The sequence below is a fragment of the Scomber japonicus genome, chromosome 22, assembly GCF_027409825.1.
Source record: "Scomber japonicus isolate fScoJap1 chromosome 22, fScoJap1.pri, whole genome shotgun sequence".
In the NCBI taxonomy this organism is placed as follows: Eukaryota; Metazoa; Chordata; class Actinopteri; order Scombriformes; family Scombridae; genus Scomber; species Scomber japonicus.
Genome location: NC_070599.1, coordinates 28580717 through 28590960, shown reverse-complemented (window position 1 = coordinate 28590960; position 10244 = coordinate 28580717). Strand labels below are relative to the sequence as shown.

The 10244-nt window shown below is 45.0% G+C and overlaps 2 protein-coding genes across 7 annotated transcripts in view; one reads left to right on the top strand and one right to left on the bottom strand.

Moving 5' to 3' along the window:
* The window catches only part of LOC128384172 (voltage-gated potassium channel subunit beta-3-like), a 17404-nt gene extending 9133 nt beyond the window's left edge, over positions 1-8271 (top strand). Inside the window, exons 8-14 of the mRNA XM_053343760.1 lie at positions 2301-2387; positions 2683-2768; positions 3221-3341; positions 6815-6909; positions 7173-7293; positions 7773-7861; positions 8179-8271. Coding sequence (XP_053199735.1) covers positions 2301-2387; positions 2683-2768; positions 3221-3341; positions 6815-6909; positions 7173-7293; positions 7773-7861; positions 8179-8271 — 692 coding nt within the window. The remainder of the gene's footprint in view (positions 1-2300; positions 2388-2682; positions 2769-3220; positions 3342-6814; positions 6910-7172; positions 7294-7772; positions 7862-8178) is intronic.
* LOC128384133 (H-2 class II histocompatibility antigen, A-F beta chain-like) overlaps positions 1-10244 on the bottom strand; it is a 226345-nt gene that overhangs the window by 209699 nt on the left and 6402 nt on the right. The window lies entirely within an intron of this gene.

Sequence of the window (10244 nt, the reverse complement as noted above, 5' to 3'; positions counted from 1 at the left end):
AAATTTAACCTAAAAGAATCTCATAAAGGAAATCGTCTGCGAAGCTTTAACTCTGAAAGTCGTTTCCGTGGCTACAGCAGCTGTTTCCTGCCCTCACGTGTCCGCCTCGTTCATTAACTGTGAAATACGATCTATATGTGATATGATATGTAAAACGTGATCAGTAACATGAAGGTCCATGTTCAGTCTGCTGGAATCAGCTGTTTGTAGGAAAATAACTGTCAACTACTGTAGGAGCCATATATTGATTTGTTTACTAGTTATTCTGTGTTTAATTAGCTTTGTCTTGTTGCCATGGTGATATGTAGTGTTTGGGGTCACATGGGCACTGTAGCCACAGCCGGTAGGTTATATCAGAACCTGCTGCACCTGCACTGGGGAGGGAGGCGAGTCTAGGTCAGGCGGGGAGTTCCAGTCCTCTGAAATGAGGCCAACCAGGAAGTAACTTAGAGCTGCATTCTATCAAAAGGCCACCAGGGGGCGACCGTCTCTATACAAGTCAATGGAGAAGTAACTTAGAGCTGCATTCTATCAAAAGGCCACCAGGGGGCGACCGTCTCTATACAAGTCAATGGAGAATTCACCAACTTCTCACTTGATTTCTAACCTCAGTAAACATTTTCAAAATGTGTTTATGGTCTCAATCGCTAGTTTAAAGCCTTCTTCAATGCAGTCTGATGTTCATTTGGGACATTTTGGCCTCCCCGATTTTATATGTGACGATAAAGCAGGGTATGCATTAGGGGGCGTGGCTACGTCCTGATTGACAGGTTGATTGACCAATGTCCTCGAGATCCAGCCCTCGTAACCATAGCAACCTCCCCACTCCACTGTTGGCCCCGCCCATACGTCCGTCCATGGCCCCGCCTCATGCCCATATAAGTAGAATCCGTGTTTTTATTTTTCCCAGCATGCACCTGAAATTTTCAAGATGGCGCTGCCTAGATTAGAAACTATTGGCTTCTGAGCAGCAGTCCACAAACCAATGGGTGACGTCACGGATGTTACGTCCATTTCTTTTATACAGTCTATGGTCTAGGTAGGTTATTATCGCTGTTTGTTTGATACACATATAACATCGTATGGGAGCGTGTAAAGCCTGTAGTATTCATTCATTCATTAAAACTCTGAAACTTCTTTTGGACTCAGTGAGCTTCTCATGGAACAGCAGCAGCGTGTCACACAAATACTAAAACTATTCTGCCTCACCAGACACTTTTTTAAAAGGTAGTGGAAAGCCGCTACAACTATAATAATGTAATGCAATCCACTGAGAACACTGTGATGGATCATATTGTTCAGGTAGAGACTTCCTCTTCCTTCCTTCCTTTTCCTTCCTTTCACATTCACATAAATAACATCTGATTAGAGAACTTGTAAAGTGTCAGATCAGCAGAATAAAGTTTGTCTTTTAGTCTTTAATTCATATCAGAGCATCAGAAAGTTTCCTTAAATGACCTGTAAAGTGATTTCTGAGATGCTCTTCAGAGGGTTTATCCTTCACAAGGTTGACAGAGCGTTGGAGGTAACTGGTGCCGACAGCAGCCGTCAGCAGAGCGACGACGTCAGCACATAAAGACGCTCAGAAAGCTTCGTTACACGACACAAACAAACACGACGGACTAAATTTAGCTGCAGAGACTCTTCCTCTCCTCTCTGTCAGCAGCAGGGTTAGGAAGGAAGGTAGGAGGGAGGAAAGGAAGGAAGGAAGCTGCAGAGACTCTTCCTCTCCTCTCTGTCAGCAGCTTTTCATCCAACCTCCACAAACTACTGTAAATATGACAAGAAAACACATCAGAGTGACACATCTGCTTCCTCAGGTTTCAACAACAGCCACAGACGTTAAAGATAAGACCATGTGACTATGACATCATCATCAGATGCTCGTTTAGTTCAACCAATCACTGACCGAACCATTGATCTCTACTGAAAACACTACGCTAGAAACACTACACACATGATTGACAGCTCAGGGCTGATTTTACAGGTGTCCTGGTTCAATCAATCTTTATTTATAAAGCTCCAAATCACAACAGAGTCATGTGAAGGCTCTTTCCACATAGAGCCCTAACCCTCAGAACCAGACTCAGAGTGGGAGAACATCTTTTAACAAGAAGAACCCTCAGAACCAGACTCAGAGTGGGAGAACATCTTTTAACAGGAAGAACCCTCAGAACCAGACTCAGAGTGGGAGAACATCTTTTAACAGGAAGAACCCTCAGAACCAGACTCAGAGTGGGAGAACCCCCGGTTGGGGTTATGGCGGGGTTGCCATAGTAACGGTGGCTGGTGTGTTGCAGGTCTGCGGGGGTCTCTGTCCCGGTTACAGCTGGACTACGTGGACATCGTCTTCGCCAACAGGAGCGACATCAACGCTCCGATGGAGGGTCAGAACTCACACACACACACATACACGCACACACACACACATGTACACACACGCACACACACACACACACGCACACATAAACACACACACACGCACACATGCACACACACATGCACACACATATACACACACATACACAGACACACACACACACACACACCTTTACTAACAGCTTGTCCCATATATTTATACTGTGTGTGTGTGTGTGTGTGTGCGTGTCTGTGTGTGTCTGTGTGTGCGTGTTTGTGTGTGTCTGTGTGTGTGTGTGTGTGTGTGTGTGTGTGTGTGTGCAGAGATTGTGCGTGCGATGACGTTTGTGATTGATCAGGGGATGGCGATGTACTGGGGAACCTCACGCTGGAACGCCGTCGAGATCATGGTGACACAATCTGAACCTGTCTGTCTCACCTGTCTCTGTCTCACCTGTCTGTCTCACCTGTCGCTGTCTCACCTGTCTGTCTCACCTGTCTCTGCCTGTCTCACCTGTCTGTCTCACCTGCCTGTCTCACCTGTCTGTCTCACCTGCCTGTCTCACCTGTCTGTCTCACCTGCCTGTCTCACCTATCTGTCTCACCTGTCTGTCTCACCTGTCAGTCTCACCTGTCTCACCTGTCTGTCTCACCTGTCTATCTCTGTCTGTCTCACCTGTCAGTCTCACCTGTCTCACCTGTCTGTCTCACCTGTCTATCTCTGTCTGTCTCACCTGCCTGTCTCACCTGCCTGTCTGTCTCTGTCTGTCTCACCTGTCAGTCTCACCTGTCTCACCTGCCTGTCTCACCTGTCTGTCTCACCTGTCTGTCTCACCCGTCTCACCTGTCTCACCTGTCTCAGGAGGCGTACTCCGTTGCCCGTCAGTTTAACCTGGTCCCTCCAGTGTGTGAGCAGGCGGAGTATCATTACTTCCAAAGAGACAAAGTGGAACTACACCTGCCTGAGCTCTACCACAAGATAGGTACTACACACACACACACACACACACTCACACACACCTATACACACCTACACACACCTATATACACTTGTACACACACACACCTATACACACTTGTACACACACCTACACACAACTATACACACACACACACCTATACACACCTACACACAACTACACACACACACACACACACCTACACACACACACCCCTACACACACCTACACACACACACACACACACACACCCCTACACACACCTACACACACACACACAACTACACACACACACACACACACACACACACACACACCTATACACACCTACACATACCTGTACACACACCTACACACACCTGTACACACCTATACACACCTACACACAACTACACACAACTACACACACCTATACACACCTATACACACCTACACACCTATACACACCTACACACAACTACACACACCTATACACACCTATACACACAACTATATACACCTACACACAACTACACACACCTATACACACCTATACACACACCTATACATACCTACACACACCTGTACACACCTACACACACACACCTACACACACCTACACACACCTGATGATGGTGAGCACTGTGTCAAGCAGTTCACGCGCTCTCAGGCCACACCTGTTCATTTCTCACATTGAGAAGTGAACAGACATTAATATATGATGTCATCCATACATCCCAACTCTCCCTGACGCCCGCACGTGAGACACAATCTCCCGGAGTCTGGAGCGAACGAGCAAGAGCGCGTGCTGGAGAGTGACTGCGGGCGCATGTGTGTGTGTGTGTGTGTGTGACTCTCAGTGCAGCGCGTGTGAGAGAGCAGCGTCCTGATAGCTGTGTGATGAAGATGTCTCAGTCCTACCTTTCTTCTGGTCAACCAAAGGCCTTTAAGTCTCCCAGAAACACAGCGTTCCTCCAGCGGGTCTAACGTGAGGGGCGGGGCCAGAATCAGCTGGGAAAGACGGGAGGGGTTGGATTTATGCCACAGGTGCGCCGCGCCGGGCGGGAACAGTGATCGCTTTATGTCGATTATTATGTTTTTATAATCGTGGGAGGCTAAAATCGATATCACGATTAATATTCAATTATTTGTCCAGTACTACTACACACACCTACACACACCTACACACACCTACACACATACCGGTACACACCTATACACACCTACACACACCTACACACAACTATACACACCTACACACACACACACACACCTATACACACCTATACACACCTACACACACCTGTACACACATGTACACACACCTACACACACCTACACACACCTGTACACACCTACACACACCTACACACACCGGTACACAACTATACACACCTATACACACCTACACACAACTATACACGCCTACACACACACACCTACACACACCTATACACACCTACACACACACACCGGTACACAACTATACACACCTACACACACCGGTACACAACTATACACACCTATACACACCTACACACACATACACACACACACGTGTACACACCTACACACACCTACACACACCTACACACACTTACACACACCTACACACACCTATACACACCTACTGTTAGACACACACCTACACACACCTGTACACACCTACACACACATACACACACGTGTACACACCTACACACACCTACACACACCTACACACACTTATACACACTTACACACACCTGTACACACCTGTACACACCTACACACACCTACACACACCTACCCACACTTATACACACCTACACACACTTACACACACCTACACACACCTACACACACCTACACACATACCTACACACACCTGTACAACCTGTACACACACCTACACACACCTATACACACCTACACACACCTGTACACACTTGTACACAAACCTGTACACACCTACACACACCTACACACACCTATACACACCTGTACACACCTACACACACCTATACACACCTGTACACACCTACACACACCTATACACACCTACACACACCTATACACACCTATACACACCTACACACACACCGGTACACAACTATACACACCTATACACACCTGTACACACCGGTACACAACTATACACACCTATACACACCTGTACACACCTATACACACCTATACACACCTACACACACCTGTGCACACCTACACACACCTACACACACCTAGGCATGGGCCGGTATGAAATTCTGACGGTATGATAACCTTAGGTAAAAATATCACGGTTTCACGGTTTTATGATTACGGCTATAAAATGTGATATTTTGAAATGTCTGTATTTAAAAACAAAACAAAAAAATTTTTCCCATTGAACGGTCTTTTATTTTTAGTAAATATGTATTTAAAATAAATGATAATAAAAAATAACTGAATTATTTCTAAATAAAAAAAAAAAAAGTGCAGTCCTTCAACTGAGGCTAAACCTGCAGCTCAAGTCACGACATAAATTGATTATTTTTTGTGAGAAAAAAAAAAACACAAAATGCAAATAAATGCAATCACTGAACCTGTGGCTCAAGATATCAGAACATAAATAATTGAAAAAAGTAAAAACACATCTAAGATAAATATAAATAAATAAATGCAGCAGGAGCTTAAAACTGAATCTCAACAGTTTTTGGAGACTTGCTCACGATCATATAGGATGTATTGCCTCCTCGCGCTGCTACTGTCCGGGACCTTCTTCCTCCAAGACGCGGCCGTCTGTCTTTTTACGGTAGCCTTATAAGTATAAATACAGCTGACTTGGCGCTTTTAGACGGGAGGAAAGTTCGGGGGTCTCGCCTCCTTTCAGCCATCATACAGCCTGCAGAGCTACCTGCTTGTAACAGCAACCGGAGGTGCGCTACTTTACGCTGCAGCTGCACGCGACCAGGGACCTCCACTCTCTCTCTGACGAGACGTCACATTAAAAAAAAACAGCTCATACCGCAGGAACGGTATGACGGAAATTTTTAGTGGTTTTGAAACCGTGACTTTTTCATACCGTGGTATACCTTGAAACCGGTAACCGGCCCATGCCTACACACACCTGTACACACCTACACACACCTGTACAACCTGTACACACACCTACACACACCTGCACACACCTGTACACACCTGTACACACACCTACACACACCTGCACACACTTGCACACACTTGTACACACACCTGTACACACCTGTACACACCTACACACACCTGTACACACCTACACATACCTGTACACACCTACACACACCTGCACACACCTATACACACACCTGTACACACCTATACACACCTGTACACACCTGTACACACACCTGCACACACCTATACACACCTACACACACCTATACACACCTGTACACACCTACACACACCTGCATGTGTTCAAAGAGGCGGGGACTGTCCCTTTAAGTGGAGTCCAGTTGGTCTCTGGGACGCAGCTGTAGGCTTGAGGTGGTTCAACATGAGGTCTGCCTGTCTCTCAGGGGTCGGAGCCATGACCTGGTCTCCGCTCGCCAGTGGCCTGCTGACGGGGAAATACAACGATGGAGTCCCTGAGAGCTCCAGAGCCGCCATGAAGGTGCACACACACACACACACACACACACACACACACACACACACACACACACACACACACACACACACACTGTTAGACACACATCATCCATCTTCCACACACAGGCTGCTGGATGAAAGACCATCTGTTACTGTGGTGATCAATACAATGTGTGCATGTGTGTGTGTGCGTGTGTGTGTGTGTGTGTGTGTGTGTGTGTGTGTGTGTGCGTGTGTGTGTGTGTGTGTGCGTGTGTGTGTGCGTGTGTGTGCGTGTGTGTGCAGGGCTATGCGTGGTTAAAGGAGCGTCTCTACAGTGATGAGGGGAAAAAGCAGCTCAGTAAAATCAAAGATCTCCACCTGCTGGCCGACAGACTGAACTGCACCGCTGCTCAACTCGCCATCGGTACGCTCACACACACACACACACGCACACACACACACACACTCACACACACACACACACACACATTGTATATACACTATAAACTCACTGACCTCTTCACACCTGTGATAGCTGGTGATGGAGGTGTGTTAGGATCATTATACTGACTGCTGTTCCTAATATATTTTGTCCACTATATTAACATACATGAGTTTTAGAGGAGTTTAGATTGCACAGTTTTACCCAATCAAGAAATAAATATTCTCTCTCTCTCTCTCTCTCTCTCTCTCTCTCTCTCTCTCTCTCTCTCTCTCTGTGTCTCTCTGCCTTTCTCTCTCTGTCTCTCTCTCTCTCTCTCTGTCTCTCTCTCTCTACCTGTTTCTCTCTCTCTCTGCCTGTCACTCTTTCTCTCCCTGTCTGTCTCTACCTGTCTCTCTCTCTCTCTCTGCCTGTCTGTCTCTCTACCTGTCTCTCTCTCTGTCTGCCTGTCTGTCTCTCAGCCTGGTGTCTCCGCAGTGAAGGTGTGAGCTCGGTTCTTCTTGGAGTGTCCAACACTGACCAGCTGTTGGAGAACTTGGGTTCTATCAGGGTAAAGAGACCACGCCTCCCTGCAGAAGCTCCGCCCCACACAATCATGGTCACACATCGTCACGGCAACGACCAAAACAAACACCCGCCCTCCTCTGCCTCTGATTGGCTTACCCTCATGTTTTAGCCCTAACCTGAACCAATCCCAGTCCTCCTGCCTGAGCAGCAGCCAATCAGAGGCAGAGTAAGGCGGGTCATGACCTCACCATCCCCCCTGCTGATTGGTCGGAGTAGTAGAAATTTCTTTATTATCACGTACACGTCTAATTTGATCATTTTCTTATTTTTACAACTTCCTGTCTGTTTGTGTCTCTGCAGGTTCTGACTCAGCTGACTCCACCCCTCATCACCGAGATGGACGCGTTGCTCGGCAACAAGCCACGAAACGGCAAGAGGGAGGCGCGGAGCTGAGGAGGAACGAACCAAAACTTTAACTGGAAATAAACAGTGACTGAAAACTGATGATGAAGAGAGAGGGACCAATCACACGAGGAGTAACCAAGGATGACATCATCATCACCACCATCACCATGGAGACGGGAACACCTCCCGCTCCTGCAGATAATCAGAAATATATCAGAATATTTATTCTTATATTAATCTGAAGACGCGGCTGCAGAGCCTCGTGTCAGCGGAGAACAGCTGTCCAACACCTGTCTGAGCCGTCGTCACGGTAACCAGACAGCCGACTGCATCGTTCATTTATTATTTATATATTTCCTACTTATGATTAAATATTCCTAACAGTGAGATAAATACTAAATAATAATCTATAATCAATTAAAAACATCATCAGAAGTTTAATCTTCACATTTTTAATTTAGACATTAAAAAGTTTTAACCTCAGTGTCATCTGAAGACCTTAAGATGAAAAGTTATCAAAATCTTTCACATCTGTTACACCTGGTTACCGTGGCGATGTGGCAAATGTCCATGTTCTGCCATAAAAGAGGAATTCCTGGCAAAATGGTACGACTTCACCCCCTCCCACCACATCGATGATGCATGTGTATCAGACATATCCTAACTCCAACAGGAAGTCGGCCATTTGTATTCAAATTTATGGTTTTGGCATTGTTTTCATCATTTCCCGCCTCATGAAGAACTCCTCCCAGAGATTTGACCTGACCGTCTCCAAATTCACTCAGTGCCATCTTAAGACCTGTGCGATATAAAAGTGATCAAAATCTAAAGTCTACATCAAACAGTGTTGCCGTAGCGATGCAGCAAACTTTGATGTTTTGCCATAAAGTAGGAAGTTGCTGTAACTTTAACAGACACAAACTTCTCATGATTGATAAGATGAGTCCCAAACACATCTATGTGTCAATGTTGAGTCATAGTCATAACCATGCTTACTGGTACAGGAAGTCAGACATGAAACTCACATGGCGTGTTTACACATTATACACTACAACATGATGAATAATTAGTAGCTTACGGTTAACTAGTGCCACATAGTGAACACAGGAAGTTACTCTAACTTTAATATATGGTCCAACCTGCACCACATTTATCATGTAAATAAAAAACTGTAACTCAACAACTTTCATCTACAACTGTTACTAGTGTGATATTACTTTATGATGTCACATTCAACAGACAACAAACAACCGCTAATAGTCACAGTTTCTAAAAATAAATGACCATACAACTTACATCTACAACAATTCTTCAATGTCAGTTTCAAAATTGATGAATGATCACTAAAATATGTCACAAACACACAATTAATGAATGTCTCCTTCTCTGCTGTCGGCTGCATTACATGTTGAACCCATAGTTGGTTAGATATTTACACATAGTTGATCATTTCAAAATCATCATTGAAATCTCCCATGACTGCGACTAGTTTACTTTTGGATCCAGCTAATCAAGTAATTTGCCGAGACATGGGATATGATGGGCCAGTAGATGACGGCTATTAATATGTTTTATTTTATAGAAATATAAATCAAACATTCCAAACTGAACGGCGGCACTTTGATAATGTTAGAAGCCAAATTGTTTGCACTATACAGGCCCACTCCACCATACTGTTGTCCTTGCAGTGCTATCAGTGCTGGGTTGTTGCTGCTCTAAGATAAACTTTGAGGATTGCTTTGAAAACTAAAACTATTTATGTTTATGTTTAAAATGAGGATGTAATACAGTTAAGCTGCAAATGCTGTGCCAAATCCGATACATGTCGACTCAAATTTTGCACATTAATCAAAAACACAGAAAAAGTAGTTGTACTAAATTTATACTACTAAAGAGTGAGGTCATAATCTGAATTGCATCCTTAATGTCTTCCTCACAATATCTGGATTATCGTTAAAATCTTGAATCATCAAACCTGTCAAACTTCTAACATGATTTAATATGATATATGCCTCTTTAGC